The 14,858-nt window shown below is 48.6% G+C and overlaps 1 protein-coding gene across 7 annotated transcripts in view; it reads left to right on the top strand.

Moving 5' to 3' along the window:
* Positions 1-14,858, top strand: part of L3MBTL2 (L3MBTL histone methyl-lysine binding protein 2) — a 772,791-nt gene that overhangs the window by 499,922 nt on the left and 258,011 nt on the right. For all 7 annotated transcript variants that reach the window (XM_063940374.1, XM_063940377.1, XM_063940380.1 and 4 more), the window contains one exon: positions 12,046-12,180. In XM_063940374.1, the coding sequence (XP_063796444.1) occupies positions 12,046-12,180 (135 nt within the window). The remainder of the gene's footprint in view (positions 1-12,045; positions 12,181-14,858) is intronic.

Consider the following 14,858-nt stretch of genomic DNA (forward strand, 5'->3'; position numbering starts at 1 on the left):
GAATGTCCTTGAGTGGCCCAGCCACAAAACAGACTTGAATCCGATTGAACATCTCTGGAGAGATCTGAAAGTGGCTGTGCACCGACGCTTCCCATCCAACTTGATGGAGTTCGACAGGTGCTGCAAAGAGGAATGGGCGAAGCTGGCCAAAGATAGGTGTGCCATGCTTGTGGCATCATATTGAGAAAGACTTGAGGCTGTAATTGCTGCCAAAGGTGCATCAAGAAAGTATTGAGCAAAGGCTGTGAATACTTATGTACATGTGATTTCTTAGTTTTTTATTTTTAATAAATGTGCAAAAATCTCAAAAAAAACTTTTTCACGTTGTCATTCTGGGGTATTGTGTGTAGAATTTTGAGGGAAAAAATTGATTTATTCTATTTTGGAATAAGGCTGCAACATAACAAAATGTGGAAAAAGTGAAGCGCTGTGAATACAATGTGTGTGTGTATCTATCTATCTATCTATCTCTCTCTCTCTCTCTCTCTCTCTCTATATATATATATATATATATATATATATATATATACAATTCCAGCAAAGAACGGCACTCAGAGACAACACTTCAGCAAAGATGTATTCCAAATCATCAACGTTTCGGGGAGACAATCCCCGTCGTCAGGATAAATACAAAGGTTAATGTGCTTTGTATTTATCCTGACGACGGGGATTGTCTCCCCGAAACGTTGATGATTTGGAATACATCTTTGCTGAAGTGTTGTCTCTGAGTGCCGTTCTTTGCTGGAATTGTATGTATACCTTGTTCTGGCACCTGAGCATCAGTGTCCCCATTATTGGAGTGCCGGCTGCTGCTGGATTTTTATATATATATATATATATATATATATATATATATACATACACGTCTATAATATACAGCCCCCTCCCTCTCCCATAATACACCCAGTACACACAGCACCAATACACACACACCCAGTGCACACTGCCACATACAGCCCCCTCCCTCATAATAGTCACAGTACACATAGCGCCATATATATTGTATTATACACAACCCCTCCTCATATTATACCCAGTGCACACAGCACCATATTACATAATACAAGCCCCCTCCCCCACAATACATCCAGTACACACAGAATAATATATATTGTATTATACACTACCACTCTTCCCCTCATATTATACCTAGTACACACAGCACCATATTATATTATACACCTACATATTGATTATACACAACCCCCCCCCCCTTCATTTTACACACATCACCACATTAAAGTACTTAATACGCAGCCCCCTTTCCCCATTTTAGCCCCAGTACACACACACCCCACTTACCTTAGCTTTGTTGCCTCGGGACAGTGTGGTGTGAGAAGGCACTGCTGGTCAGAGCAGCCACATCCATCTAGGAGCAGTAAGTGGAAGGCTGGGGGCGGGATGTTACATGCTGTGCACTCAGAGAGTGGTGGGCGGGGCCAGCCACACTGAAGCAGTGCCCTGCCTGCCGACTCATTGTGCTTCACTGCACAAGCTGCACCGCTGGGTATTCCCCCGACACTGCCTCCGCTCAGACTACCCGGATCTACCGCACAGCAGAACGGCTACCACGTCTCCTGTGCAGGCCCCGCCCCCAGCATTTTCATGGAGGGAACCCTACAATCCTTGAGGGCTGGCAAGGTTTGCGGGGCAGTGGGAGGCTCCTTTAAAAATCGTGAGCCTCCCGCTGAATGTGAGAGGGTAGGCAAGCCTGATTGTAACTGGTGTGCACACTTTGTAACATACTATCCCAGTTACATGCTGAACATTGCCATATTTGTGTGTGTACACAGTAATTCTGCTATGTCTAACAAAGCTAAGACCGAGCAATCAGGGGTTTCTACAATGGTAGCATGTAAGACCTGTAACACAGAGGTTTTACATCAGGGTTTGTCTCAGGATGGTCAGTGCACAACCTGTTTAGTGCCTCCCAGCACCTCAGCCCCTCCAGCACTTGTACAAGAACCCACATGAGCATCTTTTACTATACTGTATTGCTAACTAAAGGTGGCCATACACTGCTGCGATTTTTCCTATGGGAGAAATCGCAGCCGATACCTCTTGAGCCATCTGGGATGTTCCTGGGCGGCAGGATAGCATGCGGTCCTTTTACATGTGACATATCGCATGTGATCCCCTTCCCCGCTGCCGGATGCCCGTGTCAAGTCGGAGGTCGGGACCATGCATCGGATTGGAAGGATGTCAAACATATCCGATTTGGCCAGTTTTCAGCCAAACCGTTGGCCCGATCCGTCTGCATCGGATGTAAACAGGGCCAAACTGGTCCTGTGTATGGAGGCCTTAAGATTGCTGACCATATTGCTACCCCACCCGTGGCTTCCGCTATGGGAATACCACAACCACTACAGTCCATGGCTCCCCCTATGGTTATACCACAACCACTGCAGCCCTCACTAGCTCCCTCTATGGGATTCCCACATTCATTACAGCCTGTGTGTCAGGCTATGGCAGCCCCAGCCGCCCCTACCACGTGGTTGGACTCTCTCTAGCTCTATTCAGAGCGTGGCTGCTTCTGCGGCTGCTTTTCAAAGCATGATGCAGGGTCAAAGTATACTGCCTGTACCCTCTACTTGTAAACAGCTTGTGCCTTTCTCACAGTCTACCTCCCTCTCTGATTCAGAAGAATCATTCATTACTGCCGAGCAGGATGAGGTTTCAGATGCAAAATCCCCCTCAGAGGAAGAGGAGGCCACTCCTAAATTTCATGTGGCTGCATTAATTAGGGCGGTCAAATTCTCACTTCAGCTAGAAAGTGCTGAACCAGCCCCTACTACTAAAGATCCTATGCACAAACGGCAGATGGTAGTTTTAGCGGCGTTTCCATACTCAGACCACTTCTCAGAAGCTATGAGTGGGGCATGGAAAACTCCCACTAAGAAATTTACAGTCTCTAAGAAGCTCAGCTCCTTTTATCCGATGCCATCAGCAGATTGTGCAAAATGGGAGACACCACCTACGGTGGATGCTCATGTGACACATTTGATTAAAATTCAATACTTCCTATCCCTACTGCATCTTCACTTAGGGATCTGCCGGATAGGCAGTTAGATATGTGTCTCAAGTCAATGTACTCCCTCACAGGAGCAACAGCTAGACCGGCTACTGCTACAGCCTGGCTGGCTAAGGCCATAGAGACTTGAGTGGACAGCCTTGAGCAAACTTTCAACTCTGATCCTAACAAGGACCAATTGTCTCTACGCAGTGATATCAGAGATGCAGCCTATTATGTTGGAAAGGCAGCTGTGGACACAGTCCTTTTGTCCTCCAGGGCTCATGCTGCTTCCATTGCAGCTCGTCGCATTGTCTGGCTCCAGTCTTGGAAAGCAGATTCAGACGCAAAGAAAGCCCTGGAAGCCTTGCCATACAGAGGTTACATCCTGTTTGGATCAGAACTGGACAAAATTGTTGAGAAATTGGCTACCTCAGACAGCATCTCTGCCTTCTGCATCATCAGCGCAGCCTCGGACTTCATCCTTTCAGTCCTTTCATCAGCAAGGCAAGGCCAAAGATCAAATATTCGCGAGAGAATCCCGCACAGTCAAGACGTCCAAACCCAAGACCACACAGGCTTGAGCTGCCAGATGTCCAACTACCAAGCCAGAGGACAAACCTTCTGCCTGACTGGGCACGCCTCCCCCTGTCGGATCCCAGGATGGGAAGCCAACTTCTTCAATTTGCCCACACATGGTGTCACCACCACCACCGATGTCACCACCGATGCCTGAGTCCTAGAAGTGGTTTCTCACGGGTACACTCCTTCCTGAAGCATCCCCCCAGACAATATTTCCCTACTACTCCATCACTGGACCCCAGCAAAGTACAAGCATTATCTGGAATCATACAATCCCTCCTTCAGTCGGCAGTCATCATCCCTGTTCCATAGTATCAGCAAGGTTAGCGGATCTGTTTTACACTATTTTTGGTTCAGAAACCAAAATGATCATACCATCCAATTCTTAATCTCAAATTGCTGAACATGCACCTCAAGGTTCCCAGGTTCCGTACAGAAATCCTGCGATCCATTGTCTGGCTATGCGCCCTGGAGACTTTATAGTCTCCCTCGATATTCAGGATGCATTCATCTATGTACCTATAGCACCCTGTCATCAACAATATCTTTGTTCTACTGTTCGGCAATACCATTTCCAATTCCAGGCCATTTCCTTCAGACTGTCTACAGTCTCCAGGGTGTTCACCAAGCTCATGGCAGTGATGGAAGCTTCTCTCTTTAAACAAATTTGGATATTGCCTTACCTGGACGACCTGCTTCTTCTGGCACAGTCTACATTGATGCTGGAAATTCACCTGCAGAATTTCCTTCAGCACCATGGATGGCTAATGAACTGGCCCAAATCCTGCCTCATACCATCTCAGAGGATGCAGCACCTGGGAGCATTGCTGGAAACCAGTGTACAATGCATATTCCTTCCTCAGGAAAAGATTGCAACTTTACAGTTGCGCATCTGCATCCTGCTTCACAGCTACAGGGTCTCAGTTCATTCAGCAATACAGACCCTGGGCTCCATGGTCGCAGTGTTCGACATGGTGGAATATGCTCAACTTCACTCCAGGTTTCTTCAGGGCCTGATACTCACCGAATGGACAGGGTTACCATCTCAAATCAAGTCCCAGACCTTGATTCTACCCCCATTTCTTCATGGTGGTTACACACAGCCCGTTCTGGATCCCACACTGGACACACTCCTCACCATGGACACCAGTCTCAGGGGATGGGGGGCTATCACAGGCAGTCACTCCTTTCAGGGTCACTGGTCTCTGATGGAAAGGGACCTCCTGATCAATATCAACTTTGAGCTGTCTACAGGGCCCTTCTAGTGGCGCAGGCCCTGCTCCTGGTTCTCCGGAACAAATACAATCATACAACGCCTGTCACAACTGAGGGCCTGAGCTGACGGGAGGCAGCCTCAGTTGTAGGGGCTGAGATGTACCGGAACCTGGGAGGTTGTATCAGACCCCTGGACATGTAAGTAACATGAATAATAACTGCCCGAAGGCGTGACCACGACAACTTGGATAAAAGTCAATGATGTTTATTATGACAACTCCGCAACACAGCAGCAGTAAAAGAAAACGTAAAAGTCAGCAAAGAATAAATACAGTTCCTGGGTACTACAGGATGGCAGGAGCCACAGGGCACTGGTAGTGTGAGATAGTTCTTATGATCTTCTAGATGGAAAGTCCTTACCAGGCCCGACTGTAGCAATGGAGATAACCCAGGATTGTGCCAGCTGGTGTTCCAGGAAAAGCTGGGTTGCTGAAGATAAAACAGCTGCTGTGGATACTGGCTGGAACCAGACTGTTGTTAGCACGGAGTGGATACTGGCTGGAACCAGTTAAATAATAAATGAACTTGGGAGCGATGAAATATGAACTGAAATGTAGAACTTGAGAGCGGAGAAATAATAATACCGGTGGAGAGTGGTAAAGTGTAGAAAGGACACCGGCCCTTTAAGGGAAGCTGTACTCTGCTGGAAGCTGAGCTGGAAGCAGGTAATGTTGTAGCTGGAAACAGATGAATCCACAATGGATTGGAGAGTCAGGCTACACCGCAGGTGGAATGCTGGTGCGGGTCTCTATGGTGGAAGTCTTGAGACAGGAGCTGGAACCTGGAAGACAATCACAGGAGAGAGACAAACAGGAACTAGGTTTGACAACCAAAGCACTGACGACTTCCTTGCTCAGGCACAGTGTATTTATACCTGCAGCAAGGAAGGGATTGGCTAGGCAATTATGCAGATTATCAATACTGAGAACAGATTGGTGGAAATGATCAGCTGACAGAATCCAAGATGGCTGCGCCCATGCAGACACTTGGAGGGAAGTTTGGTTTGTAATCCATGTGGTAATGAAAACAGTAATGGCGGCGCCGGCCACCGGAGACAGGAGGCGCCAGGCTGACAGATGCACATCCAACCACGCGGACACAGCGGAGGCCGCGGCTGACGTAATCGCCACTCAGACACTCTGCATGCAGAAGTTCAGGGACGGCGGCGGAGGCCGCGGGAGACGCCATGCCAGGTGTAATATGGCGTTTACTGTGACAGCGTCCCAGAGTGACAGGAGAGGATACAGGAATGTACACATCAGGATAACAGATGGGATCCGGTCCTGGAGCGCTGAGCCAGCCTTAGGAGGCATCTGATGGGTAAGAAATGGCGTCCAGATACCCGGATCGTGACAACGCCACGGCAGTGGCATATATAAATCAACATGGCAGCACGTGCAGTGTGGCAGCGATGCAGGAGGTAACAAGGATTCTCACCTGGGCGGACCCCACCTCCTGGCCATATCTGCAATATTCATTTCAGGGGTCCTCAAATGGGAAGCAGACTTTCTCACTCGACAGGACATTCATGCAGGGGAATGGTCTCTACACCCAGGGGTCTTTCAGATTCTGGTGTGCAAATGCAGATGTCGATCTTATGGCCTCCAGACACAACCACAAGGTCCTGGTGTATGGGGCCAGGACAAGAGATCCAGGAGCAAGCTTCGTGTACGCTCTCACAGTCCCCTGGAACTTCTATCTGGCCTATCTCTTCTCCTCATTGTCTCTCCTTCCTAGAGTACTGCGACAATTCAAAGAGGACAGAAGCACATTCATACTGGTGGCCCCAGCATGGCCCAGATGCCATTGGTTCATGGATCTGATGGCTCTCTCCATAGACGAGCCCTTCCCTCTGCCTCTTTATCCGGATCTGCTTTCCCAAGGGTCCTGCCTCCATCCAGACCTATCTCGCTTGTCTTTGATGGCATGGCTCTAGAGAGGTTTCTCCAGTGAGGTGATTCAAAGTATGCTTCAGGCTCGAAAACTGTCCTCAGCTCGCATTTACTGTATTACCTTACCAGATTTGGCACTCCTACTTCCAGTGGAGTACTCTTTGTTACTATGACCCTAATGTACTCCGGATCTCTATGTTATTGGCTTTCCTGCAAGCATGCCTTGCCATTGGTCTTCCTCTGGCTTCTCCTAAGGTCCAGGTCTCTGCTTTTTCCATCTGGTACCAGAAGAGGCTGGCTCCCCTACCTTCCTTCAGGGGTCCTCCGAATACAGCCTCCTTTTGTCTCTCCGATAGCACCTTGGGACCTATTCTTGGTGCTTTGGTCCTTACAGCACAATCCGTTTGAACCTCTGGAGACAGTTGACTTCAAATGACTCACTGCCAGGACTCTTTTTCTGCTACCTATTGTCTCAGCCCGTAGATTCTCTGATTTGAGAGCTCTCTCTTGTCGCTCCCCATTTCTGATATTTTACCTGGACTGGGTGGTCCTTCGGTCTAAATGTGTATACCTACCTAAGGTAGTGTCTATGTTTCATATCGATGAACCAATAGTGGTCACGGAATTCCAGGAACCTTGTCTTTCACTAGGGGAAGCTTCATTGGATGTGGTCCGGGCTCTTAGGATCTGCTTGAACCGAACTAGTTTGGTTAGTAAAACAGATTCCTTATTTATCCTCTATGGATTCCATAAGCGGGGCTGGCCAACCAATGAACAAACATTGGCATGTTGGCTTCGCATTACCATCTCACAGGCTTACACACAGGCTGTTGTTGGGTTATCTGCGCACTGAGATCCTAATGTGTGGACGAGCTGCTAGCACTTGTAGGTGACCAGACTACAGATTGCAGAAATATTTAAATTGTAGTGTAGTGCTCAGTCCTATCTACTAGTTTTGTTTGTCTAAGTAAAATTAGTGTTGTCTGTGAGCAGGGCCGGTTCAAGGGCGCAGAGCGCCCCGGGCAGGAAAGGGGCGTGGCCTAATACAGGGGGCGTGGTGAGTCACGCCCCCTGTACATTGAAAGCGCCGCTTGAATGCTGAGCGGTGCGCGATGACGTCATCGCGCACCGCACAGCAAAAGGTCCTCTCCACGAAGAGAAACTAGACGCTATGCGTCTAGTTCCCTTCGTGGAGAGGACCTTTGCTGTGCGGTGCGCGATGACGTCATCGCGCACCGCTCAGCAGTTACTCTCCACGAAGGGAAACTAGACGCATAGCGTCTAGTTCCCTTCACAGGAGGCGCCGAGGACGGGGACGGCAGCGGGCAGCGGAGGCGGACGGGGGACACAGCGGGCAGCAGTGGCGGATCTTGCCACGGTGCGGCGCCCTCCGGATGGCGCCAGCGCCCTCCGGAAGGCGGCGCCCCGGGCAAAAGTCCTGCTTGCCCGTGGCAAGAACCGCCACTGTCTGTGAGTACCCTTAGGTTAATTATAGCCAAATTATATTCAATAAGGTGATAGCTCTTGTATGGTATATGGTTTCACAGATAAATCATGATATGTTTCCCAAACAAACTGTTCACATATAGCTCGTTAATGTTACAAATGACATGTTTTATTGCGGTTAGGGATATAGAAAAGTGATTAGGGAGTTGTTAATAAACTCTTTGTCTGTAAGTTCACTAAGTATGTGCTGCAGCCTGCGGCGTCCCGCACAGCTGCTGATAGTCTTTTTGTTTGTGGTAAAAGTTCAAATTCCGTGTTAAAATCCGAGGTGTATTACAAACATAAACACAGTCTTTTGATGTCTTCATGGTAGGAGTGTTTAGGGTTAAGCAGGGATAAAGTAGGTTGCTCCTGACTGGTCTTTCTCTCTAGTCTCAGCTTCTCATGGTGTGTCCTGGTACAGACACGCCTGGAAGCTAGAGGGTTCGAGAGGCTGACCTGCCTAGGGTGAGAGGGACACTCGATCAGCGCTCTACGGAGCAGCTTCACGAGTGACACCCGCCGCATACGGAGACTCACCTTCTGTTTTCTCCTGTTTCCCCGCCGCACACCGTCACCGGCTTCTTCTCTTGGTCTTCCGTCTGTTGCTAGGCAGCGTAGTTGGTTTCCGGGTTTCCCCGATCACGTGACCGGGTCTCTGCTTCGTAGTCAGCGCTTGTTGAGGTCTTGTGTATTTCGGTTTTAGGTTGTAGTATTATAGCTCCAACGCGTTTCAGCCTCTAGGGCCTTCCTCTAGGAGTAGTGGATGTTTGGAATAGTATTGTACAGGTTTTTAAAGGGCCATATTGTGACCTCATAGGTCATGTGATCAGAGTTCCTGCTCGTCATTGGTCTCCATGTTCCTGACCAATGTGTTGATGTCACAGTTGCAGAAAGTGCTTTCTGCTGATTTTACGTGCAAGTTAGATTTGTCTGGCTATGGCATTTGTACAAAAGAAAAATATTATTAAATTGAATATATGAAGAGTGTTCATTCTAAAACAGTGATAGAAAAAGTTTCTATTTCATTAATGGTTGATTGGTGTGTGTGTCAGGATTAGATTTAAAATCCTGATCTGGGTTGTTTTGGTATATGTATATGTATAAAGGTATACTCGATACATATATATATATATATATATATATATATATATATATATAAGTATACGTGAGTAGTTGTTTTGCACTGGTGTGCAATCAGATATGTACACCTCCCGGTCTATATTTGTGGGTATTACTAAAGTTCATTAGTGTCCTTTATGAATCCATAGATGTGTTGCTCCTCGGTCTTGAATTATGTTTTCTTTATTTTTATTTTTTACTTTTTACATATCAGTGATTTAACTAACACTAATTTTACACACAGGCTGATCTGCCTGTTCCGAGTGCAGTATCTGCTCATTCTGCTCGCTCTGTGGGTCCTTCGTGGTCAGTACACTGCAGAGCGTCTGCTGAACAATTATGCAAGGCTGCTATGTGGTCTTCTGCCCACATGTTTCTTCGGCTCTTGGCTTTGATATGATTGGCTCTTAGGATGCAACTTTTGGCCGCCAAGTCCTCCTTTCAGCTTAGGATCATTCCCTCCCTATAACAACTGCTTTGGTACATCCCAAGGTTAACCCTTTGGAGACCATGGACCCCGAAGAAGAAAAGAAAGAGTTATGGTAAAACACCTTCGTTAACTTGTTTTTTTCTTTGAGGTCCATGGGATCCACAGGGCGCCCACCTTGACGCACCACTCTTCAATGGGTTGCCTTTACGGTCACCAGTTCCTTTCTCTTTACTATGAGAGTGTGATTTCTGTGTGTACCATACTTCTCTCCTTTCTCCAGCTCCTGCTTTGGGCTTGTTAACTAAAACTGATGTGCTGAGCATGGGGGCAGGGGTATAAAGGCAGAGGAGCCCACTGCATCGTGGAGCATCACAAAGCTTTAATGTTCGGTGCCAGTCCTGGTCTCTACCAGATCACACCCAAGGTTAACCCTGTGGATCCCATGCACCACGAAGAAAAAGAGTTAACGAAGGTAAGTGGTGATTTCTGTTTTAAAAATATGGGCATTCTTGCGTGAGGTCCTGCCCCACAGCTTCTCGCTCCCTATTACATTTACCCTACTGAGTACTTTGAAAGAATGATGTGCAAGTAATTATACAGTATCTGTGGGTGTTTGTACTGTGTATATAGGGGTCAGTATGATATCCTGATGCCGGGATCCCGACAGCAGGGATACCAGGGGCGAGCGCAGTGTGTCCCCTCGTGGGCTCGCTGTGCTTGCCACACTTCGGGCCCAGTGGCAACCTTAGGTTGCTACATGGTTATATTCCGGCGTCGGTATCCTGACCCATGGAGGTCTGGATTTGGAGTCGCACTCAAAATGAAAGTGGAAAAACACACTACAGGCTGATCCAACTTTGATGTAATGTCCTTAAAACAAGTCAAAATGAGGCTCAGTAGTGTGTGTGGCCTCCACGTGTCTGTATGACCTCCCTACAACTCCTGGGCATGCTCCTGATGAGGTGGCAGATGGTCTCCTGAGGGATCTCCTCACAGACCTGGACTAAAGCATCCGCCAACTCCTGGACAGTCTGTGGTGCAACGTGGCGTTGGTGGATGGAGCGAGACATGATGTCCCAGATGTGCTCAATTGGATTCAGGTCTGGGGAACGGGCGGGCCAGTCCATAGCATCAATGCCTTCGTCTTGCAGGAACTGCTGACACACTCCAGCCACATGAGGTCTAGCATTGTCTTGCATTAGGAGGAACCCAGGGCCAACCGCACCAGCATATGGTCTTACAAGGGGTCTGAGGATCTCATCTCGGTACCTAATGGCAGTCAGGCTACCTCTGGCGAGCACATGGAGGGCTGTGCGGCCCTCCAAAGAAATGCCACCCCACACCATTACTGACCCACTGCCAAACCGGTCATGCTGGAGGATGTTGCAGGCAGCAGAACGTTCTCCTTGGCGTCTCCAGACTCTGTCACGTCTGTCACATGTGCTCATTGAGAACCTGCTTTCACCTGTGAAGAGCATAGGGCGCCAGTGGCAAATTTGCCAATCTTGGTGTTCTCTGGCAAATGCCAAACATCCTGCACGGTGTTGGGCTGTAAGCACAACCCCCACCTGTGGACGTTGGGCCCTCATACCACCCTCATGGAGTCTGTTTCTGATCGCTTGAGTAGACACATGCACATTTTTGGCTTGCTGGAGGTCATTTTGCAGGGCTCTGGCAGTGCTCCTCCTGGTTCCTCCTTGCACAAAGGCGGAGGTAGCGGTCCTGCTGCTGGGTTGTTGCCCTCCTACGGCCTCCTCTATGTTTCCTGATGTACTGGCCTGTCTCCTGGTAGTGCCTCCGTGCTCTGGACACTACGCTGACAGACACAGCAAACCTTCTTGCCACAGCTTGCATTGATGGGCCATCCTGGATGAGCTGCACTACCTGAGCCACTTGTGTGGGTTGTAGACTCCGTCTCATTCTACCACTAGAGTGAAAGCACCGCCAGCTTTCAAAAGTGACCAAAACATTAGCCAGAAAGCATAGGAGCTGAGAAGTGGTCTGTGGTCACCACCTGCAGAACAACTCCTTTATTGGGGGTGTCTTGCTAATTGCCTATAATTTCCACCTGTTCTCTATTCCATTTGCACAACAGCATGTAAAATTGATTGTCAATCAGTGTTGCTACCTAAGTGGACAGTTTGATTTCACAGAAGTGTGATTGACTTGGAGTTACATTGTGTTGTTTAAGTGTTCCCTTTATTTTTTTGAGCAGTGTACATATTAATCTCTCTTATGTATATTTTCAGGTTATAAGGCTTTACTGCGCTATGAAGGTTTTGAAGATGATTCGACAAATAACTACTGGTGTAACCTGGGAATTGTGGACATACATCCTATAGGATGGTGTGCTGTCAACCGCAAGATCCTGGTACCTCCCCAGAGTAAGCATACAAGTTTTCATATCAACATTAAGTTAATAAAAATCTGGGCCTAAAAGAAATCTGTATTCCAAAGCTTGCATGTTGTCCCTTCAACTGACAACAAAGGTATTGTGTATGGGTTTTAGTATGAATGACCGATGTATAGGATGCCAGTGGTCAGTATACCGACACTGGCATCACGTCCATCATAATCCCGACAGTCCCCCAGTAAGCCCCCTAACCCTCACCCTTTCTCTGCCCTAACCCTCCCATGTGGGTGCCTAATCCTAACCCTCCCCTGTGGTGTCTAACCCTAATCCTCCCTGCTTGGTGCCTAACCCTAACCCTCCCTTCCCTGCTGCCTAAACCTAACCCTCCCCGCTTGATGCCTAACCCTAACCGCCGGTTCTATGTGCCTAACCCTAACTTTCCCTGCGCTTCCCCCTAACCTAATCCCCCTTCTTGAGCCTAAAATGACAGGGACTCTAGGTCAACATGTTCTAGGTTGACATGAGTTTTTCACTTTTTCTCTGACGTCCTAGTGGATGCTGGGAACTCCGTAAGGACCATGGGGAATAGCGGCTCCGCAGGAGACTGGGCACAAAAGAAAAGCTTTAGGACTACCTGGTGTGCACTGGCTCCTCCCCCTATGACCCTCCTCCAAGCCTCAGTTAGATTTTTGTGCCCGACCGAGCTGGGTGCAATCTAGGGGGCTCTCCTGAGCTTCTTAGGAAAAGTTAGTTTTAGGTTTTTTATTTTCAGTGAGACCTGCTGGCAACAGGCTCACTGCATTGAGGGACTAAGGGGAAAAGAAGCGAACCTGCCTGCTTGCAGCCAGCTTGGGCTTCTTAGGCTACTGGACACCATTAGCTCCAGAGGGACCGAACACAGGCCCAGCCTCGGAGTCCGGTCCCAGAGCCGCGCCGCCGGCCCCCTTACAGAGCCAGAAGCAAGAAGAAGTCCGGAAAATCGGCGGCAGAAGACATCAGTCTTCACCAAGGTAGCGCACAGCACTGCAGCTGTGCGCCATTGCTCCTCATGCACACCACACGCTCCGGTCACTGATGGGTGCAGGGCGCTGGGGGGGGCGCCCTGAGCAGCAATATGAACACCTTGGCTGGCTAAAATACATCACATATAACCCCCAGGGCTATATGGATGTATATTAACCCCTGCCAGATTCCTGAAAAAAGCGGGAGAAAAGTCCGCCGAGAAGGGGGCGGAGCCTATCTCCTCAGCACACTGGCGCCATTTTCCCTCACAGCTCCGCTGGAAGGACGTCTCCCTGACTCTCCCCAGCAGTCCTGCACTACAGAAAAGGGTAAAACAAGAGGGGGGGGCACTAATTAGGCGCAGTATAATATAAACAGCAGCTATAAGGGGAAAAACACTCTGTATAGTGTTATCCCAACATATATATAGCGCTCTGGTGTGTGCTGGCATACTCTCCCTCTGTCTCCCCAAAGGGCTAGTGGGGTCCTGTCCTCTATCAGAGCATTCCCTGTGTGTGTGCTGTGTGTCGGTACGACTGTGTCGACATGTATGAGGAGGAAAATTATGTGGAGGCGGAGCAATTGCCTATAATGGAGATGTCACCCCCTAGGAAGTCAACACCTGAGTGGATGGGCTTATGGAAGGAATTACGTGAAAGTGTCAGCTCTTTACAAAAGACGGTTGATGACATGAGACAGCCGGCTACTCAGCTTGTGCCTGTCCAGGCGTCTCAAAGACCATCAGGGGCTCTAAAACGCCCGCTACCTCAGGTGGCAGATACAGACGCCGACACGGATACTGACTCCAGTGTCGACGATGAAGAGACGAATGTGACTTCCAGTAGGGCCACACGTTGCATGATTGAGGCAATGAAAAATGTTTTACACATTTCTGATAGTACAAGTACCACTAAAAAGGGTATTATGTTTGGTGAGAAAAAACTACCTGTAGTTTTTCCTGCATCTGAGGAATTAAATGAAGTGTGTGATGAAGCGTGGGTTTCTCCCGATAAAAAACTGATAATCCCTAAAAGGTTATTGGCATCATACCCCTTCCCGCCAGAGGATAGGGCACGTTGGGAAACACCCCCTAGGGTGGATAAAGCGCTCACATGCTTGTCAAAACAGGTGGCACTACCGTCTCCTGATACGGCCGCCCTTAAGGAACCTGCTGACAGAAAGCAGGAGAATATCCTAAAATGTATATACACTCACACGGGTGTTATACTGCGACCAGCAATTGCCTCAGCCTGGATGTGCAGTGCTGGGGTGGCGTGGTCGGATTCCCTGACTGAAAATATTGATACCCTGGATAGGGACAGTATATTACTGACTATAGAGCATTTAAAAGATGCATTTTTATATATGCGTGATGCACAGAGGGATATTTGCCGACTGGCATCAAGAGTAAGTGCGCTGTCCATATCTGCCAGAAGAGGGTTATGGACGCGGCAGTGGTCAGGTGATGCTGATTCCAAAAGGCATATGGAAGTATTGCCTTATAAAGGGGAGTAGTTATTTGGGGTAGGTCTATCGGACCTAGTGTCCACGGCAACTGCTGGGAAATCCACATTTTTACCCCAGGTAGCCTCTCAACATAAGAAGACGCCGTATTATCAGGCGCAGTCCTTTCGACCCCATAAGGGCAAGCGGGCAAAAGGCTCCTCATTTCTGCCCCGTGGCAGAGGGAGAGGAAAAAGGCTGCAG

This window comes from Pseudophryne corroboree, chromosome 9, assembly GCF_028390025.1.
Source record: "Pseudophryne corroboree isolate aPseCor3 chromosome 9, aPseCor3.hap2, whole genome shotgun sequence".
Taxonomy (NCBI): domain Eukaryota; kingdom Metazoa; phylum Chordata; class Amphibia; order Anura; family Myobatrachidae; genus Pseudophryne; species Pseudophryne corroboree.